Source organism: Natator depressus, chromosome 26 (assembly GCF_965152275.1).
Source record: "Natator depressus isolate rNatDep1 chromosome 26, rNatDep2.hap1, whole genome shotgun sequence".
Lineage (NCBI taxonomy): Eukaryota > Metazoa > Chordata > Testudines > Cheloniidae > Natator > Natator depressus.
Genome location: NC_134259.1, coordinates 11,844,003 through 11,870,990, shown reverse-complemented (window position 1 = coordinate 11,870,990; position 26,988 = coordinate 11,844,003). Strand labels below are relative to the sequence as shown.

At 47.4% G+C, this 26,988-nt stretch overlaps 1 protein-coding gene across 1 annotated transcript in view; it reads right to left on the bottom strand.

Moving 5' to 3' along the window:
- HK2 (hexokinase 2) overlaps positions 1-26,988 on the bottom strand; it is a 59,143-nt gene that overhangs the window by 14,853 nt on the left and 17,302 nt on the right. The window contains exons 3-12 of the mRNA XM_074940326.1: positions 18,575-18,723; positions 15,552-15,671; positions 12,627-12,722; positions 10,942-11,041; positions 10,146-10,329; positions 7,762-7,917; positions 5,016-5,249; positions 3,305-3,609; positions 1,856-2,004; positions 458-577 (exon numbers count right to left, since the gene is read on the bottom strand). Of these exons, the coding sequence (XP_074796427.1) occupies positions 458-577; positions 1,856-2,004; positions 3,305-3,609; positions 5,016-5,249; positions 7,762-7,917; positions 10,146-10,329; positions 10,942-11,041; positions 12,627-12,722; positions 15,552-15,671; positions 18,575-18,723 (1,613 nt within the window). The remainder of the gene's footprint in view (positions 1-457; positions 578-1,855; positions 2,005-3,304; positions 3,610-5,015; positions 5,250-7,761; positions 7,918-10,145; positions 10,330-10,941; positions 11,042-12,626; positions 12,723-15,551; positions 15,672-18,574; positions 18,724-26,988) is intronic.

Sequence of the window (26,988 nt, the reverse complement as noted above, 5' to 3'; positions counted from 1 at the left end):
CAAGAGAGTACAGTTTGCGAAAGACAACTATGGGCAGCTTTTCTCTAGTAGGATTTAGCCCCAGGATTGCTGGGACACAATGAAGATGAGATTAGAGTGGTCAGAGAGGCACAAAGAGAATTTTGATGTGGCTAGGAAGCCCGGGAAGGTAACTAAGGAGGAGGTCGACGATGGTCCATCTTGGAGCAGAACTGGTCTGCCAACGGTGTTCTGGAAGACTATGGAAGAGGGAACTACAATAGGATGGAAAGGGGGTAGGGCATAAGCAAGATTTCAGGTCAGGTAGGGTCAAGATAAGGAGAAATGTCTAGAGGTGGCAACAGACTCACAAGTGAAACAGGAAAAGGAAATTTGAAAATGAGGATGTCATCTTCTAATCCTTCCCTCTGTTCCTGAACAGTGTAGCAATGCAGGCTAGTTAGTAGGTACATATACCAGGTAGCTGGATATAGGTTACCTCATCAAGGTTATTCTGTTGGCAAGGGAAAGAGAAGGTGAATCCCATAGGAAGTGACACGCCCTTCATCCCCATGTATTCCAGGAAGTCAGAAATGCAGTGGACGATGTGATCGAACAGCTGTAAACAGACAACCAGAGGCAGTTGCTTTAGTAACTGCGGAAAACTTGATTAAGTACCAGGCTACCAGCTAAGTAAGAGTGTGTCTGCTGGTACTAGCAAAGATCAATGGGCTACCACGTCAACTCAGCTGCATAACCAAGTAGTGAAAAATCCATCTCCGTTGAGGTCTTCCTCCTGTAGCTAATTATACAGCGGCACCCAGCTATATATAGTCAAAATTTAAAACACAGTCACACTGGGCCTTATCCTGAGCACTGAATTCAATGGGAGCACTGGAAGGCTTGATGGGGATAAGTTACCAGCAACACAAAGTCTAGAGCCATAAAAATCTAACTCCAAACTCAGGAGATGCCTGAATCCAGCATTTGGGGCTGGGTTACCCATCTGCAATGGGATACAAGCCCCACCCCATCTCAGCCCCAAAGTTATCACCTGAAGTTATCACCTGAAGTTTCAGGCTGTTCTCCTTCAGCCCCCTTTTCTTTATTTAAAAGATTTTTCTCTGCATTTCACACACAGGTTAAAAAACAAAACAAACTGTGTTGGTTCAACATTAATACAGTGTTCTTCACCCAGAGGAATGCAAAAGCTCTTTACAAACTTAAGAGACACATGCCTTATAGTGAGAGGCTACAGGCACTCAATCTATTTGGTTGATCCAAGAGATGGTCAAGAAGTGACTTGATTATGGTCTGTAAATACCTACACAGGGAAGAGATTTTAGATAGCAGCCAGTTCTAATTGAGCAGAAAAGGGCAGAACATGATCCAGGGGTTGGAAGCTGAAGCTAAAACAATTTCAGACTTAAAAAAAAAAAGCTCTTTATTTCTAAACAGTGAGGTTAGCTCACCATTGGAGCAACTGACCCAGGGATGTGGTACATCTGAAGTCTTTAAATCAAGACTTGGTCTCTTTTTAAACAGTTATGCTATAGCTCAAACAGAAGTTATGGGCTTGATGCAGAAGTTATTAGGCAAGCTTCTTTGGCCCTTGTTCTGCAGGAGGTCAGACCAGATTATCACAACAGTCCCATCTGGCCTTGAAATTGATCAGCCGATGAATCTGGGGGCCGATCTGCATTGCCGAGATCACGCTCCACTGTCGCTGATGCAGTGGGTGTTGAGGAGGCTCAATCTCAAAGAGCTGTTTGGGACCTCACGAGAGGGGGCATCACGGCTAGAAGCCAGGTGGCCCAGCTCCCACCCCGTACCCTAACCACTAGGACACTTCAGGCGAGACGCCACCTCTTCTCCTTTCAAGCTGGCCCTGGCTCACCTCCTCTCCTGTCCCCTGCATGGCCTCCTGCGGGATGGAGTAGATCTTGTTGTGCATCTCAACGCCGCGCCTAATCCCGCTCCGCACACGCACCAGCAGCACACGGAAATTCGTTCCCCCGAGATCCAAGGCCAGGAAGTCGCCTTTTTCTGAAACCCAAACGAAGGCAGTTACAACACTGTCCACAGGGGCTGCCAGCGAATGATGTACCCAGATCACCCCAAAGACCCAGCCAGCCCCCACCTCTCATCTACAGGCACCGGAGCAACCGAGGAATGCAAAGTAAAGTGAGCAGGCGACACTAAGAGCCTGGAAATGGAGGGGTTAATCCCAACCTCATAGAGACCAGTGAAAACTGATGTCATGGGAGTTAAACCAGCGAGAGATCAGAATCCACCCTCTGAACTCTTCTGTTCTGGAGAATCGGAAGGAACCATGGAGGACCAATTCTCCGTCCCCATTATGCTTTGTACCAAGACAACGCATAGAAACCTCAACGGAGACGAGGGCCTCACTGTGCTAGGTGCTTCAATCTAAATGGACAAAGCGGAGAAGTTTCAGAGTAACAGCCGTGTGAAGTGAGCTGTAGCTCACGAAAGCTTGTGCTCAAATAAATTGGTTAGTCTCTAAGGTGCCACAAGTCCTCCTTTTCTTAAAGCGGAGAAGGTGCAGGAGGGGAAGTAGGGACACAGAGCATGGAAGTGACCTGCTTACAGTCACGCTGCAAGGTCAGTGGGGGAGTCAGGAGTAGAACCCAGGTGAACAAAGTCCTAGTCCAGTGCTCTACCCACTGGGCCACGTTTCCTCGGAAGCTGTTCCGGAACTTTCTTTGCTTCGAAGTGTGCATGAGAAACCCCAACGGCATGCGCAAATCTGAAGTCCAAAAATATAGGGCTACAGTCCCCAGAGAGCCACCCTGTTCCTCAGTGACTCGTGTTTGTTAATGCCCAGCGCCAGCTTGAGAGTCCACTCTGAGATGGGGCCTGAGTGGATTGGGCAGCACACAAGCACCAACTCCGTGGGTGCTCCGGGGCAGGAGCACCCACGGGGGAAAATTAGCCGGTACTCTGCACCCACTGGCAGCCAAGCTCCCCACTCCTCGCCTCCTTCTCCCCATCACGAGCGCGCCACATCCCCCACTCCTCCCACTTCCTCCCAGCGCTTCCTGCCCCCTCCCGCTGCCGCCTAACAGCTGTTTGGCGGTGCTTAGGACTTTCTGAGAGGGAGGGGGAGGAGGTGGAGAAGAGGCGGGGCAGGGGCGGGAACTTGGGAGAAGGGATGGAATGGGGTCAGGGCCAGGGGGAGGCCGAGCATCCACCAGGCAGACCACCCACTAGGCAGATCCAAACCCTGAAATATAAAGGAGCTCAGATTGCAGGTTCTGGCCCCTTGACAGTCTGATGTTCTATCCGGCAGGGGACAGGAGCGTTCACACACACAGGGTGTTACCTGTTCCATCCGGAGTGGCACACACGTAAGTGGGCAGCATTTTCACAGTGGCGTCCGGGTGCGACTCTTTGCTCAGTCCCCTCTCCATCTCAATCCTCATCCTATTCTTCACCTCCAGCAGCTGTTCATGGCTCAGCTTCAGGGCTTCCAGGGTCTTCTGCCTTGCCTTCTGCTGGGCTGCTAGCCTGTAGGCCACTGCCGTGACCATAGCGGCCCCTTTGCCGCTCCCGTCTTCCGACCGAACGAATCGGATGTCGCAGTCTGGCAGCAGCTTCCGCACAGTCTTCTGAAGGCGCCGAGCAAAACTGCACAGACAGAGGGGGAAGTGAGTGTCACCCACTGAGCGTGGTGCTCCAGGCCCCTCTACTGGTGGCTGGCCCGCATATAGACATTGACATCTAAGGGAGACTCATGCTTTTAGATCCAGAGGTCCCAGGTTCAATCCCTGTTGCCTATACCCCACTGAGCCTTACGCAAAGCTAGACCTCATTTAGGTCTGTAGCCTTGCAAGATCTTATCCACTGATGGACAAGCTTCTGAAGGCCTTTTCCTGCAGCTCTTTAACGTCTTCCATGCCCTCCTGTAAAGCCCTTTCACTCAATGCATTTTTACAAACATTAACACTGGTGGCACCTCAGACTGGCAGGAAAGCTGGGAAAACAGAGTCCCAGCACAGCTGGGATTAGAACATGGGTCTCCACGTTCGTAGGCCTGCGCCCTATTCACTGGACTACCCTGCCTCTCAGATTGCAACCTACGGGGGTCCAATTCCCAGGCCTCATGCTCTAAGTTCCAACACAAATTTAGAGGCTTGTTACAAACCATGCAATCTATTAAAAGTGATTTTGCTTGTGCCTTAACTGATACACTACTGATTTGGGCCATTGTAGCGGGGTGGTCACCCGCTCCCAGCCCAAAGGGGTTAAAAGCCAGCCCTGGGAGAGGGCCAGGGCTGGGAGCCTTAGGCTGGGCCGATAGGGAGCCAAACAGACTCAGCTGACCCTATAAAGGGGCTGCTGAGCTGAAGCTAAAAAGACTCTCTAGCTTCTGAGAGGGAGGGACCTGGCTGCAGGGACCTAAGCAGAGTACCTAGATTAGAGCAGGGCTGGGGAAGGGCCTGAGGAGTTGGGGGAGCTCCAGCCAGGAAAGCCCCAGACTGTGGCCTAGTATTAGGCCCAACAGGTACTGGGGTTGCAGGGGACAGCCCAAGGTTAGACAGGCAAAGTTGGGTTTGGACCTGCTGCCTCTGTGATGAGTGGCTCATACTGCAATCTGCCCCAGGGTGCGGGGGCTAGCTAGTGACTGGCAGTAGCCTACGACTGAGGCGAGGTAAGGATAGGGGTTGGGGTTCCCCGGGGAAGGGAGACCCTGCAAGTGAGGGGTTACTGCCAGGGGGCAGCACCCCGGCGTGCAAGGGGCACCGGGAGGGACACGGGGGCCCGGCGTAAGCGGGACACCGGCCTGCAGAGGGCCCTCCAAGGCTGGAAGTAGAGCTAATTCCCAGGACACCAGCAGGAGGCGCCGCAGGGGTGAGTCCCACCCGCTTACAGCCATGAACAGCATACAGGACTCTCACGGACATTACTGGGAGTCACAGCCCTTTAAGTGCTCTGGGTTTGGGTTGCTTTCAACCCCATCAAGCTGGAGAATGACCCCCAGGGCCACTTCCTCGCAAACACATTGCTAGCCTCACTTAGGTCCTCAGGCTTACTGGGGGTGCTTCTTGTACACCGAGCCATCCACGCCGACCGTGGAGCGGAGCCTGTCAACTCCTTTGTTCTCCTTGATGCGGCGCAGCACTGCGGCCAGGGTAGCAGCACAGAGGTTCGCCGAGCGTGTGGAGACGATCTGGCAGATATGCTTGGTGGCTATGCAATCTTCTGCAGATGGGTCCAGGCCAAGCCTGGTCAAGATCTCGTGGGCTTTTTGTAGCCCTTCCTTCTCCCTGAAGAGCAAAAAAAGGAGTTCAGTGGAGTAGCCTGAGATACTGTTGAGTTAACTCAACGTGTTACAGGCCCAAGGTTTCTGCCAGTCCCACCTCTTATCCTGGAGGTTAATGAAATCATAAAAATGTAGGACCGGAAGGGACCTCGATAGGTCGTCTAGTCCAATCCCCAGCAACGAGGCAGGACTAAGTATTATCTAGACTATCCCTGACAGGTATTTGTCCAACCTCTTCTTAAAAACCTCCAGTGTTGGAGGTTCCACAACCTCCCTTGGTAAATTTGTTCCAGTGCTTTTACTCTTAAGAGGGTGATAAGTAACAGCCAACATGGATTTGTCAGAACAAACCATGCCGAACCAACCTCATTTCCTTCCTTGACAGTATTACTGGCCTAATGGATAGATGGAAGCAGTAGGTGTGATGCATCTTGATTTGAGCAAGGCTTTTGAAACAGTCCCACTTGACATTCTCATAAACTGGGAAATGAGATCTAGATGAAATTACTTTAAGGTGAGTTCACAACCGGATGAAAAAACATACTCAAAGAGCAGTTATCAATGGTGGGCTGTCAGACTGGGAAGTTTCAGAGTAGCAGCCGTGTTAGTCCGTATCCACAAAAAGAACAGGAGTACTTGTGGCATCTTAGACTAACAAATTTGTTAGTCTCTACGGTGCCACAAGTACTCCTGTTCTTTTTGCAGACTGGGAAGATGTAACTAGTGGGCTCCCACAGGGGCTTGGGGCTTTTCAATATTTTCATTAATGACTTGAATAATGGAGTGGCGAGTATGCTTATAACGTTTTTAGATACTTGGTGTCATCACTCTGGGGGACAGAATTAGAATTCCACATGACTTTAACAAAATTGGAGAATTGATCTGAAATCCATGAGGTGAAATTCAATAAAGACATGTGCAAAGTACTACACTGAGAAAGGAAAAAATCAAATGAAGTAATTAAAAAAAACAACCCCGAAGAAGTGTAGTACTGAAGAAAAGGATCTGGCAATTATAGTGGATCACAAACTGAATACGAGTCAACAACATGATGCGGTTGTGAAAAAGGCTAACCTCACTCTGGGGTGTATTAACAGGAAAATCAACTATAAGAGACTGGAGGTAATTGTCCCGCTCTACTCGGCTGGATGCTTGTGGATAAATGGAGAGAGTCCAGAGGACATCAACAAAAATGATTAGGGCGCTACCAAATTAAAGGCCATGAAAGATGCGTCATGGACCGTGAAATCTGGTCTCCCCCGGTGAAATCTGGTCTTTTGTGTGCTTTTATGCTATACTCGACGGATTTCACAGGGGAGACCAGCATTTCTCAAATTGGGGGTCCTGACCCAAAAGGGATTGCCAAGGGGTTGCAAGGACATTTTAGGGGGGTTGCGGTATTTTCACCCTTACTTCTGCGCTGCCTTCAGAGCTGGGTGACCGGAGAGCGGCGACTGTTGGCCAGGTGCCCGGTTCTGAAGTCAGCGCCCCGCCAGCAGCAGAAGTAAGGGTGGCAAAACTGTACCGTGCCACCCTTACTTCTGCGTTGCTGCTGGCAGCGGCCCTGCCTTCAGAGCTGGGCTCCCAGCCAGCAGCTGCTGCTCTCCAGCTGCTACCCTGCTCTCCCGGGTAGCAGTACTGCAAACCCCACCTCCCCCACCGTACAAAATAACCTTGTGACACCCCCACACTTCCTTTTTGGGTCAGGATCTCTACAATTACAACACCCTGAAATTTCAGATTTAAATAGCTGAAATCATGAAATTTATGATTTTTAAAATCCCATGACGGTTAAATTTGCTTCGAAGTGTGCATTAGAAACCCAACTGCATGCGCAAATCTGCATGGATTTGGACCATGAATTTGGTAGGGCCCTAACAATGATCAAAGGTTTTCAAACCAGACCGAGGAGGAAAGGTTAAAAACCTGGGCATGTTTAGTCTTGAGAAAGGAAGACTTGAGAGGGGGTGGGTGGGGGCACGATAACAGACTTGAAATATATTAAGGGCTGTTATAAAGACGACAGTGATCTCCACTGAAAATAGGAAAAGAAATAAATGGTTTAATCTACAGCAATGGGAGATTTAAATTAGATAGTATGAAAAACTTGATAACTCTTAGGGAAGTTAAGCTCTGGAATAGGTTTCCAAGGGAGGCTGTGGAATCCCCATCACTGGAAGTTTTTAAGAACAACTTGGACAAAACCCTGTCCAGGATGGTCTAGGTTTACTTGGCCGTGCCTCAGCGCAGAGGACTGGACTCGATGAGCTCTCAAGGTCTCTTCCAGCCCAACATTTCTACAGTTCTATCTCTTAAGTGATCACATCACACAGAGCAGGAGCGGGGGGCTAACCTGCTCGCTTTCTACTTGGTGTCTACACAACAGGTCGCTCACCGTTGCCTTGACAGACCTTTCCCTTCCCAAGAGCACAGGTCTTGAAGAGGGGGTGGCCTCCCCTCCACTGTTGGGGGTTCACTGAGGATGGAACCATTTGCTCAGGCTCTTTCTTACTTACTTTTCAATAGCAGACACAAATCCAGTCTCGAAGTGTCCTGTGGTGAGCAAGCTTGGGGTGAGCCTTCCACCGAATAGCAGCTCCTCCTTGGCCATCTTCACCAAGATGAGCCTGACCAACTCTCCCATGTACATGCCGCTGATCATCTTTTCAAACCTGAAGAGAAGTTAAGCACAAGGTTCAGTCCACTGTGCAAGCCATTCTACACTGTCACTTTAAGAGGAAGGATGTGGACACATTGGAGAAAGTACAGAGAGGGGCAACAAAAATTATTTAAGGTCTAGGAAACAGGACCTCTGAGGGAAGATTAAACAAACTGGGTTGTTTAGTCTAGAAAAGAGAAGACTGAGAGGGGACATGATAACAGTTTTCAAGTATGTAAAAGGTTGTTACAAAGAGGAGGAAGAAAAATTGTTTTTCTTAACCTCTGAGGATAGGACAAGAAGCAATGACTTAAATTGCAGTAAGGGAGGTTTAGGTTGGACATTAGGAAAAACCTCCTAGCTGTCAGGGTGGTTCAGCACTGGAATAAATTGTCCAGGGAGGTTGTGGAATCATTGGGGATTTTTAAGAGCAGGTTGGACAAACACCTTTCAGGGATGGTCTAGATAATACTTAGTCCTGCCACGAGTGCAGGGGACTGGACTAGATGACCTCTCGAGGTCCCTTCCAGTTCTATGGTTCTATGATCTCAGATAGCAGCCCAATACAGATACACCCAGATTTTGCTTAAAATCACTGGGGGACATTTCAAAACCTTCAATAAAAAGACTGGGGAGCTCTAGTCTGGAGAAACATCTGTGCTTTGTAGGAGCTTTGCTTTAGCCCCAGGGAGCGTGGGAGTTCTGCAGGAGTGGAGCCACAGTGCCTGAGGCAGGATCTACACACAGAAAGGGCTTTGCTGGCGTAGCTGTACCTGCATACTATACCAGCCCAGCGCTCCTAGTGTGGACGCAGCTTATATTAGTATAATCACTGGTATAACATTTTCCAGCCTCCCCACCCGAGGACAAAATAAGTACAGCTTTTCCCAGCCCAGCTCCGTCAGCCTGGGATCACACCTCTTCAGCACCCCTGACCAACACAGCTCTGCTGGCAGACGCTTGTAGAGTAAACACGGCCTGAGGATACAGTCTTTAGAAGCGCTACGCAGCATTGAAAGTCAGTAGGATTAGGCTCTGAAATCGCTTACAGGCCAGGTCTACGGCACGGGTGCTACCATGACACTGCTATGGCAGTATAGCACCACAGTGTAGACACTTCCTACAGCAATGGAGAGGTTTTCCCGTCAGCATAGGTAATCGCCGAGGGGCGGTAGCTAGTCAACGCAGCACTCTTCCATTGACTTAGTCACAAATTCACTGGGAGTTAGGCTGGCGCTCAGGGGTGTGAATTTTTCATCTCCCTGAGTGATGTTGCTAGGTCAGTCTAAGTTTTAAGTGTGTCTAAGGCTTGGTCTATTTTTCAAACCATCACCCTACAACCCTATGGACACGGCCATTCGTCATGTCTCCCAGAGTTTTGGTTAAACCACAGTAACATCAAGGTTCCAATGTAACGATGAGCACACGCTTGACGGAGGATTCTGGCCTTCAAACTAAAACAGCTAGAAACACTGCGAGAGATTTTCCAAGATGCACATGGGAGTTGAGTGCCTATCTGCCCTTTGGAAATATACCCCACTTCTCCCATCTTATCCTGCAGTGGGTGAGTCTGTATGGTCTGCAGAATCCTGGGGAAATTGCTAAAGTACATGCTAGAACTTCTCCTGTGGGCAAGGTTTGAGCTGCCTTGATAATAGCTGGACTGAACTGTGCACACAGAAAGAAATGCAACTGTAAATGCTTAACATATACAGTACATAGATTAAAAAAAAAAAAAAATCAAGCCTTCAGGTGACTTCCTCTCCCGTCCATTGCAATTAGAGGTAAACCTGAACCAGAACCAAACTATTTCTGCATCTTGGAGGAAGCTCAGATCCAAGTTTTATGGACTGGGTCCACCTCTAATTTAAAAATCAATCTCTCAGTCACTGAGTTTGATATCTGTTGGTTGCACTGATGTATGAACGCTAGGTGATGCTGTTTGCCTTCGGGTGAAGATCACTATATTGAATGGGAAATCCAGAAGTAGCTGTTATTCCATTCATTAGAAGATGAAGCAAAGCTGATGACGGGGTTGCTCTTGGTGGTTCATGGAGAAATACCATCCCAAATTTGTGCTACAGTCCTAGTTTGCATTGGTCTACCCTGCATCCGGTAGGGTCCTGTAACCCAGTTAACATATATGACCTCCTCCTCACACCAAAACAATCACAATAGAAGGACAAACAATACAAAATAAACCACCCCCCACAACTGAGCCAAAGCCAGGAATCTGCTTACAGTTGTTTCCCTGGATTGAGCGAACCCATGTCGATCTCACGGTCGAACTCTGTCCTGATGTCATTCAGCACGCCGTCATCTCCGAAGGCTCCCCATTCCATGTTTATGCACATCCGCCCTTCGTCACCTTCCACCAAGTCAATGTGACGCATCTCCTCCATGTAGCACGCATTGGTACCGGTACCTGTGCCAAACAGATCACAAGTCAGTCACCTGGGAGAGGGAGTGATGGGGTCTTCATCACTGCTTCCCACATACAGCTCCTACCCATCCTATAAGCATGGCCTAAATTGTTTGTTCTTAGATGCACACATTTACACTTGGCCATACTGAAATGCATCTTCTTTGCCTGAGACCAGCTTATCATGCGATCCAGCTGGCTCTGTATCAGAGCCCTCTCCTCTTCATTATTTACCACTCCCCGTCTTTGGGTTGTCTGTAAACTTTGTCAGTGATATTATGTTTTCTTCCAGGTCATTCATAAAAATGTTCCATAGCGTAGGACCAAGAACTGATCCCTGTGACACCCCTAGTAGAAACACTCAGTGATGATTCCCCATTGACAGTTCTATTTGGAGATCTGTCAGTTAAGCCAATATTTCATGCATGCTACGTTCATTTTGTACCGTTCTAGCGTCTTAATCAAAACGTTGCATGGTACTAAGTCGAACAACTTACGGAAGTCTTCGAATATTCCATCATCGCTATTACTTTCCTCAGTCAAACTTGTAATCTCAAAGAGACATCAAATAGTTGGACGGGATCTATTTCCCATCAAGGTTACACTGCGTCTTACCAACAATGAGCCCAACTTCGCAGTTGTGATCATCATAGCCGCAGGTCATCATCGTCCCTACGGTGTCATTCACCACAGCGACCACGTCAATGTCGAAGTCCTGAAACAGGCAAAGGGGAGAGACATCAAGTCAAGTTTGACCAAAACTTCCCGTTCCCTCATTACTAAAATTGATTGTGGGGGTTGGGGAAATCGTTACTCTAGAGGATAGAGTGAGGCTCCAAGGCCAAGATTTGGGATCCGTGCCCACAAATATTCAGCCTCATTTGGGCCAGGATTATCAGCTGGGACTAATTATTTTGGCTCGCTCGATTTCTCAGTGCTCAGCTGGAGACACCATGAAGGGGAAGATGTTCACAGGGCAGGTGGCTCAGCACTTATCATCAGCTCCTTCTTAAGGCATCTCAAGGTCAGCACTCGAAATCACTAGCTCCTTTTGAAAACCATGGCTCAAGTGGGGCTAAACGTGCATCAGCACAGATTCAGTGATGGAAGAACATTAATAGGCTGCCTATCTTTAGTAAAAATTGTTCCTTTTATAGTGCTATTCAACGTCAACGCACTGCACAAACATTCATTAAGGATCTCAACACCCCCTTGAGAAGGGTAGCTAAGTAGCCATGTTACAGATGGATTTATCTAGACTTCTATTAACCACCTGTCCCTGACTCTTCGTGTTTTTTAGAAGACTAAAAGTTATGATACACGAAGGAAAACTTCCAACAGGTGCAATAAACCATACAGACAATGTCATCATGCTCATGGAAGTAACTTCACATCCAGCCAGTCCACAGCCCTCTCCTGCCCCAAAATTTAGGAGGAATTCGTGTTGATTGGTGCTGTGTTAATAAATCTAGGCTCTGGCAGATCCAGACTAAGAAATCCAGGCTCTTGCAATGGGAGCAATTCTGGAGGAATCGACCCCTCCTGAAAGACTCCTGACCAACATCCCTACTTCCTGTTTTAGTCACAGGGCTATCAGCTCAAGCAGTCAGCTGAGGAGTTGGTAATGTACAAGGAAGAGAGGCATAGCCAGATCTCAAGCCGTTTAAGGCTTTACAGGGAAAGATGGGGAAATGGAGGCAGAGGTTACTACATTTGTTTTTCTCCCTATCTCCAGTCCTTCCGAATGCCAGAAAAACTGTGATATCAGAAGGTACACCAACAATATGCAATTCAGAGCAGGGGTGAATTCAGCGCTGAAATAGTTCTTTGAGTACACCCACTTTCACAGCTGATAATGCACCCTGCAGGAGAACAACATAAGAAAAGAGCAGAACACGAGCATGAGGAAGCACGAGGTTTGCTGTAATCCTCAACCAACAGAATCTAATCTGATTTTTAAAAAAAGAGGAAGTTTGTTCAGGTTTTTTTTTTTTAAAAAAAAGAGCACAGCTGTCTTGCACTGGTTTCCAGATGAAGCGTGCATCAATCCGACTGACAATCCTTGAATGTGTCGGGTCTGAAGCCAAGTACAGCCACTGCTTTTCCCAACCTGGAGGAACCCAGTCTATGCGAACACCTTGAAATACAATACCTTCCCTCCTGCGTGGAGGGCTGTAAGCTAGATCAAGACCAGGGTTTATACATATTCTCTTTCTTCTGTTCCAAAGCCGAATAGAGTGCCCAGGGCGGAGCAGCTGATTCCCAACAACCTGGGAGTTCAGCACACGGGTAATGCTTACCCCTCGTTTCTTGATGGCTTTACGTATCATGGCAACCACGTCTTTCCCCTCCACGCCGCTGGATTTGAACCCTTTAGTCCATGTAACAAGGATACTCTACGAAAAGAAATCAGAACACCATATTATCAAACCTGGAGTCTTCAGCTGTCTTTCACTAAGGCCCTATCGCTACCCTGGGGATTTTTGCAAAAAACCAAACAAACAACAAAAAAAAACAACCAAACATAAAAACCCTTCTCCACTGTAGATCAGCTGCACTGATATAAAAGACAAGGGTTTCCACAGATGCAACTTACTGCAATAGGTTCCTGGGATGGGTTGCAGCACTGTCGTGTGTGTAGGTTATGACTGTGTAACTACATCAATATGAAAAGGAGGACTTGTGGCACCTTAGAGACTCACGAAAGCTCATGCTCAAATAAATTTGTTAGTCTCTAAGGTGCCACAAGTCCCCCTTTTCTTTTTGTGGATACAGACTAACACGGCTGCTACTCTGAAACCTACATCAATATGGTTACACTGGCAAGGAGTCTACACTATAAGCTTACATCGGTATAACTACCTCGCTCAGGGATATGAAAAATCTGCACCCCAGAGCGATGCAAGTTATACAGACCTGGTGTAGACAGCGTTATGTCAACGGGAGATGGATTAATGACACTGACGTGACAAGCAATCCTGTAGGCATAGCAGCATCTTCGCTGCAGCGTTTTACGTGTTAACCTGCCTTGAGTCTCAGCAAGGCCCAGATTTCTGGAAATGCCATCAAAATACGGATGGGATGGGGAATTAGACATTTACTTCCACCAGCATTAGAAATGCGAAACACAGGGTAAGGCTGACCAGATTCTACAGAGTCAAGTTTACGAGGATGCTTCCCAAAGAGCTCAGGGTGTCATACGACTTCTGATTAAAAACAGTCTTTGGTGCTTGAGGTTTTCCAAACAAATCTAATAATCTGCCCTGAGCAGCAGAAGGCACTTTGCACCTGGGACTTTTACTATGATTAGTAGGTTTAAGAGATACTAATAATAGCAGGAATATCTTGGCCGTACAGCCGTGGAATTTGATTAGCTCCCACTCTGAAAGGGTTTCAGAGACATCTTCCGTTCTCTCTTATACAGAGCTTTTCTTCCCTAGGTCCCAAGGCGCTTTAGAATCATAGGGTTAGAAGGGACCACAAGGGTCATCTAGTCTAACTCACCATCTGTGAAATGGAGTCTTTGTGAGTATCTTGGCAGGGAAACTCATTAAAAAAAAAAGACAGAAGTACCTTGCCCCAGGCCACCCAATGAGTCAGTTTCTGAACCAGGAATAGAACCAAGATTTCCTGATGCCTCACCCCACGGCTTTCCACTAGATCACCCTGCTTTCCCCAAGAGAGCAGTATAAAGGGAAGAAAAGTGAATAGAAACTTATGCAGCATGTGGGTGCCTTTACGATGGAGTATTCGCTGCACATGGAGGATGTGCCAAAGGGATAGAAAAATACCCAGATGGCTACATTTCTGAGAGTTGAGTAGAATTTTTAGCTTTCCAGTTATAATGGCAGGGAACGGGTAGAAAACGAGACCCACACAAGGATGCTAGGTACCAGAGGAGAGGGTACATGACAAGTGAAATGACCCGCTTGCATCCAGAGGGCGCTAAACGAACAAATTTCACCTTGGGAACCCAATGCCACAGACAGTCCATCAGGTCACCGGAGTCCCTTCATGTAACAAGTCAATGGCTAAGTACAGCTGACAGCACATCAATCCCTGCAGGAGTGCCTGCCCCCGCTCGCTGGCAGAAGCATTGCCAATGACTTCAGTGGGAAGAGGAGCATGGTGCACCATGAATGATGCGGAGCTTGACATGCCTGTTTGCATGTAGTGAGGAGACACATGTCCTGGGGCATTTGGAGCTGCTTTACCTTACGCTGCACACCTTCCCCCCATCCAGTGCCTGCATTCAGTTCCTTTTCCACCTGCCCTGCTCCCATCTCAGTCCTCAGTGTTACCTTTGTCTCTCCTTTCTGTAGCTGGAGCTCCAGATCTGTCTCCACCCTGCCCCCTCTGCCACTAACAGCCTCTCTCAACTTATGTGATAAACAGCTGCCCTCATCGGCCATCCAATCCTTCCTCTAAAATCCTCTTCTCAGCCAGCGTCCCAGCACACAGCTGGTGTTATTCACAAAAACAATCCCAAAATATAATCAGCTAGGAGCCTTATAAATAACACTCCCTTTGCAAGCTTGGCTGCCCTCAAGAGCAATTTTACCCTCCCCCTTTGTTTCTTGTCCTTTCCCCACCTTCTCCTAATGGTTTCTTGTCATATCTCATTATCTTATTTCCCCAATTTGGAGCGTAAATGCCTCAAGGCAGCAACTCTTCTTGGTTACTTGTCAGTAAAATGCCTTGCACGTTAATGGTGCCGTAGAAACAGATCAGTAATAACCACCAAAGAGTTGAAGTTCCATGTGTCAGCATGCAAAAGAGGCATTTCCTTACCTCAAGTTAGCTAACACGTGGTAACTAGCAAGAGATACAACCCACATGAAGACAGGGCAGTTTGTTCAGATTTTACTTCATGTTAAGTACCGTATCGTACCTAACGCACCTTTCTTCCTCGTGAAGATGCGTCCATAGTGTATGAAGACACGCTTAAGGTCTTTGCCGGTTTAAGGGAACAGATGTAAACTAAACCGAAGCAAGCCAAAGTCCACACTGCTTGGCACCAGTTTAACTAAATCGGTTTAAAAAAATCAATTTAAGTCAAATTGACGCAACTTCCATGTGCAGACCAGGCTAAAATCATATGGTGTGATTAAAACCTAGCTACTCTTCCCTTTTGCCTCGCCTGGTGGCTGGTAGCAGCCCAGGCCTCAGCCTGCAGGTCAATCTATTATGGCTTACAAGCCAGAGAAGGTAAAAGCTTCACTTACCTCATCCAGTTTGGTTTGGTGGCAAGGAAAAGAGAAGGTGAATCCCAGGGGCAGCTTCTTGTCCTTCATGTTCAGCTTTTCCATGAAGTTAGCCAGGCATTCGGCAATATGATCAAAGAGCTGTAGAACAGAGATCACCACCCGTTAGACTGCTCAGACCCTGAGTCGCCCTAATCTGTCTATTCAGCGTAAAGACCCAATCCAGCACCCATTGGAATGGATCAACACAAAGTCAAGTCAGGATCATTTCACAACTGAACGCGCTGGATCCTACATTACACTGGGTGCCATTGACTGTGTTTCGTTTGCCAATGTCTCTCTCCTTTATTCAAGCAATTCAGCTATTAGAGAGTAACCCTCCCCACAAAAGGAAACTTTTGGCCACTACCTGTAAGCCTTACCCATAATACTGGAGGAAACTTTCACAGGCACGTTAAGCATTCCCTGTACTGCACCTGTATTCCTGATTGTAACTGGTTTGGTATTCTGGGACTTTACAGACCACATTGTAATAAAAATCCAAACAGTTATTATTAAGACTCACTTATAAGTTGCCCATTACCATGGTGTCTAGGTGTAGTTTGCTTAGTTTAAAATAAATCCTTAAGCATGTCTTCTCTGTATCAGCCCGGAAGATTTTCAGAGACAGACACAACTTTTGGGAAAGGAATTTGATCTCGTGGTTAAAGCAGGAGATTTGGGATTCAGGACTCCTGGGTTCTCTTCTTAGTTCTGCTGGTGACTCTTTGCAAGTTTTGACAAATCACTTCACCTCTCTGCACTTCAGTTTGCCCCCTGTTATAGCGCGGGTAGATGGAACTACCTAATTTTTTGTCATGTGCTTTGAGGTCTTGGAATCTAGGGTATTAGAGAGAGCAAAATATTAGGATTCCCCATGACAGTTCAGGATGGTCCAGTACTTTGATAAAGAAAAAACCTCTCTTCCTTGGTTCTTTAGACCTTGATTGCACTGAAGATTTGCAATGAATTTTCACAGAGATATGTTAACATAATAAATGCAACTGAGATTTAGTTATGTCCTCACCAAAGATTTGCAGGGTAGCTCTGTTAAGCAGTAGCCGCCCACCAGGGCAAACCCCTAGCATAGACAAGGTAAACGGCAATAAGCAGCAGGTTTGTACTGGTGCATCGAACTCAGGTGTCAAGCAGGGGTCAATGCCAGGGCGCAAATTTGTCTATCTGCACATGGGGCCCAGTGGGTGGCTAGAATGGAGATAAATTCCCAACACAGACAAGGCTCTGCCTGCTGCATCACCCAAGCTGACCGTGGATCGATCCTCAACATCCGTTAGTTTCCTTCTTCTAAGTTTTCAGCAGAGAACAGAGCACAGAACTCCAGTTCCCTCAGCTGTTTATTCCAGGCATTTCCCCCCGCCCCCTTTGCCAGACTGTAAACCCCGGGTAGTGACGAATCTCATTTAAAGCATTAACATCTCTCTGCAAGGCACTTTAAAGCGCCTTCTGCGCACAAGGCTTTAATGAGAAAAGCGAAGACAGCTGGACAGACAGATTACACCAGTTTGTCTTCAAGTGGTATAAAGCAAAGAGGGTGGGGCGGAGGGGATGACTGGATTACAGTTTTAAAACTATATTCCCTAGGACTCACACACAACATCCCCTTAACAGTCATTTACTATTATCTTATTCTGTTTGCATTTATTTTGTGTCAAACTCTATTTTCTCCCATACAATGCACACTGTTATTTTATTCCATTTGTATTTATTCTGAGCCAAAATCAACAGCCCAACGAAAGGGTTAGGAGACAGTCGGACAACGTGTTTCATCAACTGCCTGCCTCTGTACTTTACACTTACACAACTCTTTATTAAAGTGCTTTGAGATGCAGAGAGAATGGTGGGCATCATTAGACTCACAAGTCAAAGGGAGAAACTGAGGCACAGAGCAGGGAAGGGACTAGCAGGTTGGTGGGAGAGGTGACAATGGAACCCAGGTGTGCTGACTCCTAACAACTTTAATCCCCACCATGTCAGCATCTTGCAATGACACTAAAATTTTCTTGCTCCATCCCGCCCTCCTCTATCCAGAGAGCACAAGCCTCATAGAAAGCTGCAGAGGATGCTCTCTGAGCACGTGTCATCACAGCATCCGCTGGGTGTCACCCCCTCACGTGGACAGCGAGAGAGATTTCCCTGGACAAGAAAGTGACTATTGATGATTACTTCTGACCAAGCAGAGGAGCATCTTTCCACTGCATGGTGCCTGCAACTCCCGAGGGCAAATATGATGCTGCAAGATGACATGTGAACTGATGGGCGGTGGCCGCGCAGGGGGGCCTTTTATGTAAGATTTAAACTGGGATTAGGCACAGTTGCGGGAGGATGGAATCAGAGGGGAGTTAGAGCTACATGCGCTGTGCTTTACTCCTGTCCTTTCAATGCTGGCATCTTCTCAAGGCAGACCAGAGTACCACCCTCTCTGGGGCCAAGATTTTTAGTGACTGGCAGTTTTGTATACTCAACATGAAACACCCTTTAAGGGGCTTAATTTTCAGAAAGTGCTGCGGACCTGCCTTCTGAAAACAAGGCCCTGTTATGGGGTCTCAAATTGGGCATCCAATGGCAGACATGTTGACACTAGGAAAAAAGGTGCGTTTAACACTCATTAGAAATCCCTAGTGGAGAGACGGCAAGTTGTAGTCTGAACACGTTAGTTGTGAACCCTAGTGTAGATACCTGCCAGCTACCACATGTTAAAACACAAACTGGCCTGTCTACACTAGGGTAATGGGTGTTAAAAACCCAACTTCACTAGTGAAGGCAAGGCCCAAGGTACCTGAAAATTATTAGTTGCTTTTAAAAGCCTTGGCCTTTTGCACTTACCCAGCCCCGATGGCTGTCGCATCGGAGCATGGGTTGTTTCCTTCTCGAATACCCAGGAGAATCACGTCAGGAAGACATAGCAGGCTGGGTGAGCCAGCGAGAAAGTGTGTTCAGGAATAAAGGGTGCGGTGGGGGGGGAGGGGCAGGAATATTAAACCTACCTGTACCCCACTCCCACGCATGAGATCCTCTGGAATGGCATAGATCTGATTCTCCATTTCTACCTTCCGCAGGCCGTTATCAGACACCTTCACTCTCAGCACACGGAAGTTCGTGCCGCCAAGATCCAAGGCCAAGAAGTCTCCATTCTCTGCAGGCGCAAAGAGAGAAGAATATCGTGTTAGAGGCCTCTGTCTTATTCACACACACACACACACACACACACACACACACACACTTAAAATGGAGCTATGAAATGACTGCCTATTTACATGGGCCAGATATGCTAGGGTACTTGGCTGCTTTTAACAATAAGCAATAGTGGTTTCATGCACTTTACTGATTTGCTGAAATCTCTCCGTACAGTGCAATCGTCCTGCAATCCCTGCTCGGGCAGACACAGGCAGCCAGCTCCACTGCAGAAATAAGGCACAGTCAGGAAAAGGGCTGAGTGAGCCTCTCTCCTGGCCAGACCCCCCTGACACAGCCCTGAACAGAACTTGAAGTTTCTCTCAAGGAAGAGTGATGGCCATACTGCCAATGCCTGCCCGCCATGAGGGAATCCCTACCCTCAGCACAGCTATCCCCTTGGGTGGAGGGGGTGAAAATTACCCCCTCAGGGATGAATCTGACCCTACATCCAGGGACCCCTTCAACCAGCTAAAATGCAAGCAGCTCTGTGGTGGCTGTGGCCCATTGTTGCCTCATCCGCAAGTTGCACAAGGTAGTTGGGGAACTGTGGCCTGTGAGACAAATAGCTCATACAGAGGAGTTATGAGATCTTCCGTGTCCACACAGAGCAGACAGCAATGCTGTTTTTGAGGCTGGAGCAGCCTGGTCTTAGTTAGAGCAGAGGAATTGAGCCAGGAGACCAGATGCAGTTCCTGACTCTTCCACTGCCTTGCTGTGTGACCTCAGGAGAGTCGCTCCATCTCCATGCCAAGTAATTCAACCCCAGGGGACTGGTTTCAAAGCAGGGCTTTTCTGAAGGAAGGATTCTGAAGTGTAAATAGGACAGACAGTGATCACAGAGGGACAGAATGGAAAGATGCCTCTGAAGCATCCCAGGACCGTTGCCACGCGCTTGGGCAAACTTTGTAAAGACGGGGCTCCATTCTCCTCTCATCTACACTGGGATAAAACCGGCACAAAGCCCCGTGGCCAACAGGGAAATGGGAGTAAGAGCACTGTACTAGAAAGAGAGCTTAACACATAAGGCTCTGTACCAGAGGCCTGTTGTGAGGCCTGAACTAAAGTAGTGGTCAAGCCTTGCTAATATAAAGCAAAGTTAGCAAGAGCCAGGCGGAGAGCAGGAGTCAGGTTCTTCCCCATAGGGTCCAGGTGGGTTTGTACTCGACACGGTTAGGTGCCACCGCTTGCCACAGCCCATGCTAGCATGGCTAGGCTACTATTTGATGACAACTAGTGTGAGCAGGTCCGCTCGAGCTGGGAATCACACCCCCCAGCTTCAAGTGTAGACGTAACCTAAGATTGTGAGCTAGTCAGATCCTATGGCGATGTGGCAGAGGGAGGCAGAAAACAACATAAGATAGATATACAACCCTAAACCTCAAGGCTGTGTCCAAATCCCTCATCATCAGAGGGATGCAAAGCAGCGTAAATCATCTACTACTTGAAAGCAGTGTAATCTGCCAGCATGACAAGCAGCGAGGGAAAGTGAATCGAGTTTATCTGCCCTGTTTTGGTTGCCATTAGCGGAGACAAAACACAAATGCAGGCGAGAGACTCAGATAACGCAACCTGATTTGGCTTGGTCCCTCGGGCATAGCTTAACACACAGCTTCTCTGGAGTACGGCCTCCCTTTAATTAATTTGCTTTAGGAAGCCTGTAACGATTCACAAGTGTTACTGAGCTGAACCCACCTCCCTAAGGAGATGGGAAGCTAATTCTATTTTTTAAAAAAGCATTCAACTTTATTTTTCCAGACACCACGGTGGGCCACTGCTGAGTTTAGGACAAGTAAGTTTAATGGCCAGCATGACTGGTGGAAGCGCCAGGCTTACTATATTAAATATCGAGCTGTGGGTGGGAGAGCAGGAACGGAAAGAGGGAGGGGGAAAAAAGACCACTATCAGCACTCCTTAATTTCTGAATACACTAAATCTGCTGAGCTGGCTACCCCAGACGGATTACAGTGTCTAGGGACCGCAGTGTGCCCAGTGATGCTTTTATAAAGGGGCTACAGTTGAAACAAAAATATGCAGTTAATTAGTATTCCAATGACACCGGATCAGTTAGTGTCTTCCGTGAGGTCTTCTGCTGAAAAGACAGCTTACTATCCGAATCTGAAGGGCGTTCAGCAGTAACGATAGCTTTGCTGGAACGATTATGAGGTTGACTTTGCAAGAAATGCGGGGGGGGGGGTTGGAAAAACAAAATCAGAGCTCATTTCTGTAAAGCTGCCTCTTCTACCCCCTGCCCTAAATCTCCTGTTTAAAATATCTTGCACTCCTGGGAAACTAATAACTTGCCAAGATCAGATCCCAGGGGATAATGTCTTTAAAAAAATCTCATCCAAAATCATCCTTCCACAAGAGATCCCAAGCTGCCACGATGAAGAGAGTTTAAACTTGAACGAGCTCAATCTCTTAGCAGTAAGGGCGGTGCGATGCCCCATGGGACACCAGAGTTAGAGGTAGAGGCCGTGCACTCCCTTGCGAGAGATCAGAGTTGGATCTCTCACTCCTGGGGCGGGCAGGCCTTGTAAGGAAGGTGGCTGGTCAGCAAGGAAAGGAGGGAGAAACAGGTGCCAGATTCTCAAGGACACCCTCCTGTCAATCCCATTTTATCCTCCTCAGCAAGCTAGGAAGCAAAAGCTTTGCCCAGACTGTAACACTCTGGTTACGCCCTAATTACTTACACTCATGTTATAAGGAGGAGCTGCCAAGCTGGTTAGGTCATTATCTAGCAAGCACTGGACAGCCCCCCACCAACCCATCTTTGTAAGGATTCAAACAACACCCCCACGCCCAAGCCAAGCACCCGAGAACTATGGGGTGTTTGAAACTGGGACCCAGATCACAACTTGTGCCTTCTCTAACAATAACTCAATGCCTTTGAGCACCCTAGATCAGGGAACTGTCTCTCCAGCATCTGCATACAACAGGCATCTGCTTACATGAAAATCTAGAGCTTGGGATAGGTGCCGTGAGATTTATTTTTAAAAATAAAAAGTAGACACTTTAATTTTAGGTAGGGTGAGAGTCAGTGACAACGAAGCCTGGCATAGTACCCAGATGATAGAGCAATTTTTAAATATAAACAAAGACTCTTTCAGCCACTCTGCAAGGTAGATTTATCCTCATCCCCATTTCACACATAAGAAAACTGTGGCAGAGAGAGATGTCTTTTGGGACTTGCACAAGGCCACAACAATTCAGGGGCATAGCTGGGATTTGAACTCAAGAATCACAAACTTCCATTCTATAGCCATAAAACCCCAGCAAGGCACCACTGCTTCTCTCCTTGAGATACCCAATTTGCAGGTCAGGTAGCTTAGATCACCCTTGCATCAAGGTAAGGGGGTCTGAAAACTAACAAGCTTCTTAGTTTCTCCAATTCTTGTAACGGTCACCAAGACAGCCCTTGTCTATATCTGGGACTCAACCACCGATGAGCAGCAATGGATTTAGCTTCACCAATACAACCTGTAGGGAAAGCCAAGATCTGCACTGTGTTCAAGACAGGCTAATCCCAGTTACAGAGAAGGCCTGTGTTTCATTTCCAAAAGCATTTCTCAAGTGATCGGTGCAAAACACCTGAAGGGACATTTAGAAGCTGCCAGGCTCTAAGTATTTTCAACGCCCGTTAAAATCACTGACTAGGACAGAGGGTGTCACCAGTGTTGTCAGATGTCACCAGTGTGGTGCTCTGCTCTGTTCAATGTTGATAACAGTCGGCTGCGTGCGTGTGTTCCCTCTGTGTGCTGTCCCGGCTCCGCAGATCGCCAACACAGAAGACCCCGAGAGAATCCCCCAATGACCACAGACTCCGATAAGGTATGAAGGCACCCAGCCAGGTTTATTGCCAAACGAAAGACAGTCTCTAGCTCCCTGGATCAGATGTCTACAGTTCTGCTAGTACATATGTACTCCCTGACAATGGATCGGCTCAGTCAGTGGCAGAATTTACCACTGCCCCCTAGCCCAGACAATGAAAATTCTTCAAGGCTGCATTCTTATACACAGGTACAAACAAGTTTCACATCACTCCTGACGTATTGAGGTACAACCCCTCGACGTAGTAAGGTGTCGCCTCTCACCTTGCACATATTGGTTCGAACAAAACAACTCTATCCATCATAGTACCCTTTTGCCCCTGTCTTCAGGATGGGTCCGCCTGTTCTTTGTTATCTCTGTGGAATGTGCAAGTATCGGAGCGTTCTGGTATCATCCTGGCCTATGTTTGTATCTCTAGTGCCCAGCACCTTTTAGGTATGTGTATTTTTGCAACATCAGCCCTTTCTTTGCCAGCTTCTGGGTCACAGCGTAACTTTGCTTTATGTTAACAAAGTCTTGACCATTACGTTAGTTCAGGCCTTAGGCCTCATACCAGGCCTCTGATACAAGGGTTTATGTTTCAGGGCCTCATCTTACCACAAGCCCCTTGTGGGAGGTGCTCAGAATCTGGCAGCATCAAGCCTTTTGAATGTGAAGTCCTTAGGGCACAGACTAGGATTTCCTCTATGTCTTGTACCGCACCTTGCACACCAACAGCAGCCAAGTATTCAGTAATATGGGATGTGCAACATACCCAGGGTCACACAGTCTTACCAAAATAGCGTCCATCCAGGGAGCAACTCAATACCTGTTGCCATAAGAAACACGGTAATTATAGTTGATACCAGCACGAGGATCGCAGGACACACGAGCAGCAGAAATAAAACAGCCACCCCTGGGGCTTTTAGGATCCGTTTTAATGTCAAGGTGTTATAAAGTGTCCGATGGATGGGATTGGTCATCCAGACTGACTCCCAGGGCTTTTGGGGGAGAGGAAAATGTTCTGGGGTAGGAAAGGGAGGCTTTTTGGGCAGGATGTTTTTACGAAGTGCAAAATCCAACTACGACTGGAGATGCCAATTAAACAAGATTATTTGCATTATGGTAGTGCGTGGAGGCCCCAGTGGAGATCGTGGCCCCCTTGTGCTAAATGCTGCAGACACTCAGGGTATGTCTACGCTGCAATCAGAGGTGCGATGGCACCACATGGAAATATACCTGAGCTGGCTGTCATCTAGCAACTGCAAGTACCGACGGCCGTGACCCTGCGGCAGCATCAGCTGTACAAGCCTGCCTGGGACGCTGGGCCATTACGCAGGCATCCAGTCTGCGCTGTCACAGGGTCACTGCGATTGGTAGCTGAAGCTTGTCTACACTACAGCGGCACAGCTACGGGGCTGCAGTCATGCTGCTAATACTGTAGTATTGATGCTTCCTACCTTCCTTCTGTCGACCTCGCTGCATCTACCCGGGGGGCGTGGGGGAGCGACACGACCCATGCTTGTGTTAGCTTGAAGAAATAAAACTGAAGCCCCGAATCCAAAAGGGGACTGAAATCCTGTGGCTTACACCATCCTCGGCCTGATCTGAGTAAACAGGTGCCGGGACAGCAGCTCTGGAAAGGATTATTTTTTGCTTAGCTTTAAAATGTACTTTTAAATTTGTTTTCACCCCATTCTCCCCACTGCGCCCCTTGTACAGAACTTTAGAATTCCATGACTGTGCAGACTGAGACTCCACTGACTCACACGCAGGTCTGCTGAAGTGATCTGGAATATTCAATCCAGTCAGCTTAAAAAAAAAAAAGAGAGAGAGAGAGAAAAATTGGAGCCGCTCCAGACTTTGTCCACCATGGAAACAAAGGGGGTGGGTGGGGACACACCACAACACAGCTTTGTCAATGGCTTTTCTGTGCCTGTTACAATCTCATTGTTGTGGATCCACCAACTAAACCTATTGCTGGGATTATTCCATAAAGTTTGGATCATTCTAGCAAAAGAACCAGGCTGGAAAAAAGGGCAAGCGTTCTAAACTTCAACACACCTGTGCCAAATTCGACTGGCACAGTTATAGGAGTAGCCTAATATTGCTTTCAGGTCAGTGTAAACATATGGAGGAACGCCCAGTGTAAACCGTCAGTTCAGAATCAGGCCCAGTAAGTTAAGCAGTTTAACCTGACAATTAAAATAAAAACCTAATCATCAGATGGGAACGACTTTGTTTGGTTCTGTCAGTACTGAGTACAATACAATACCAGAGCTGAAGTTTCATGCAGATCAGACATTCTCCATAAACTATGAGGAGTGCGCTGGCACTTTAAGGACTAACAAATTTATTTGGGAATAAGCTTTCGTGTGTAAAAAAAACCCACTTCTTCAGATGCATTTTTGCCCACGAAAGCTTATGCCCAAATAAATCTGTTAGTCTTTAAGGTGCCACCGGACTCCTCGTTGTTTTTGTGGATACAGACTAACACGGCTACCCCTCTGATCTATAAACTATGATATATTTAAAATCCTTCAAACCCACATGTGTTGTGACCTGGCTTTTCCAGGTGGGGCAATCACACAGTTCTTCCATTTACTTCAGTTATGGGTGCTCAGCATTTTGGGGGGGGGGGGGGGGGGGGGGAATCTGGCCTCAAGGTACCTAAGATCCCCTGAATTTCAATGAGTTTTGGATTTCTAATGCCCTTAGGTTTCTTTCAAAATCCCATTCTAAGTACACTGATCTACTTGGGGATTCAGGCATTCGATTGAATATTGTGTTAGTCTAACTCCATTGTGGGTATTACACTGATGTGTATGTGCAATGCAGTATCCGTCTATGGTAACATGGGGAAGGATGTAACATGAAGAAGAAATTACATCTTCGGAATGAAAGTGACATTTCAGGATTCCATCCCATAGGGCAAAGCAAAGGAGCAAAATATTCCAGTAACCTGGCTACCACAGATTTCAAAGAAAAGTAAAACAATCAGCTGGCAAGGTATATGAACTGCCTACGCTATTGAGAAAACAAACCGAGCCTCTGGAGATTAAAACCTGGTAACTGAACATACCATTCTTTCCAGCAGGACTTGTGTTTGCTTAGGGTCTAAGCAAGAGGGCACAGGGATTGGGTCTCCCTCAAGTCAGTAGTGAAAACAGAAGAGAATCAGCATTGCTGAGAGCAAGCTGCGTGTTCATAGCTTCCAAGAGCCATTTCGCTTAATAAAGAAGGCGTGGCATAAAAAGGGTATGCAAACTATAACACTGCACCCTCCTGACTAATGCTTCCCCTATTTGAGGCCAGCAAACAGAGAGAGATGGGGAAGAAGGAAATGGACAAATGCCACCCACACTTTCAAGTGCTGAGGGGAAAACCCACAAAGCTGAGAGGCACATTTAGATCAGACTTCACTTTCCAATAAAATGTGTCGCTTGATTTGCCTTAGATTCCTTTTCTCTCTTGCAGCATGTTGTTAAAGCTAGACATGGTGCTGGATCAGTCACAAGCTGTGTCTCGATTAACCCTTCATGTAGCAAACAGGCAGTGAGTGGCAGGAGCCAGCTTATAATGGTCTCCTGGGGACAGAGCCCAGCTGCCTGTCCAGATGCAGCTGACCCATCTCAAAAGCCCCATATTTCAGCATATGGTATTCAGAGCAAAAAATTGGTAGCAAGCGTGCCTGGTGACCCAAAAGGAGCAGTAAGGATTTCCTTTAAGAAAGATCTAGCTTGAACAATGAGAGGAACACAGAGCTCTGACAGTACACGGTCAGTTGCCTCGCTTTTGCTATATTACCTATGGGGAGATCGCAGCCTAGAGAATAGGGTGTTGGACTGAGAGTCAGGATATGTGGGCTCGAGTTCAGGATCTGACATTGCCCACCTCTTATGTCTCAGTTTCCTCATCTGTGAAGTGGGGTTAATGATGCCTCCTTGCCTTCGTAACGTGCTTTGAGATCTACGGATGGAGAATTTGAGGACTTCAATAGCTCAGACATAGGTGAGAGGTTTTTCGCCAGGAGTGGGTGGGTGAGATTCTGTGGTCTGCGTTGTGCAGGAGGTCAGACTAGATGATCATAATGGTCCCTTCTGACCTTAATATCTATGAATCAATGAATGCTGTATAAGAGAATTACTATTGGTCTTTGTCTACAGGGGAAGCCTCCTTTATCCCTAACACCAATTCCCTCTTAGCAAAGATTCCAGAGACCCTGCTGCCCATTACAATACATTGTATCAAACTGAGAATTGAGCTCTTTTTAACTGTCCAACCACATCTCACTTGAGTAGGTGCCGATGTATTTGGGAACCTGATCCTGCAAGATACTAACAGCCCTCAACTCACCCTGAGGAGGTGCTGTGCAATGAGCACCATCAACTCCCATAGGGCCTTAAATTTGTAACAC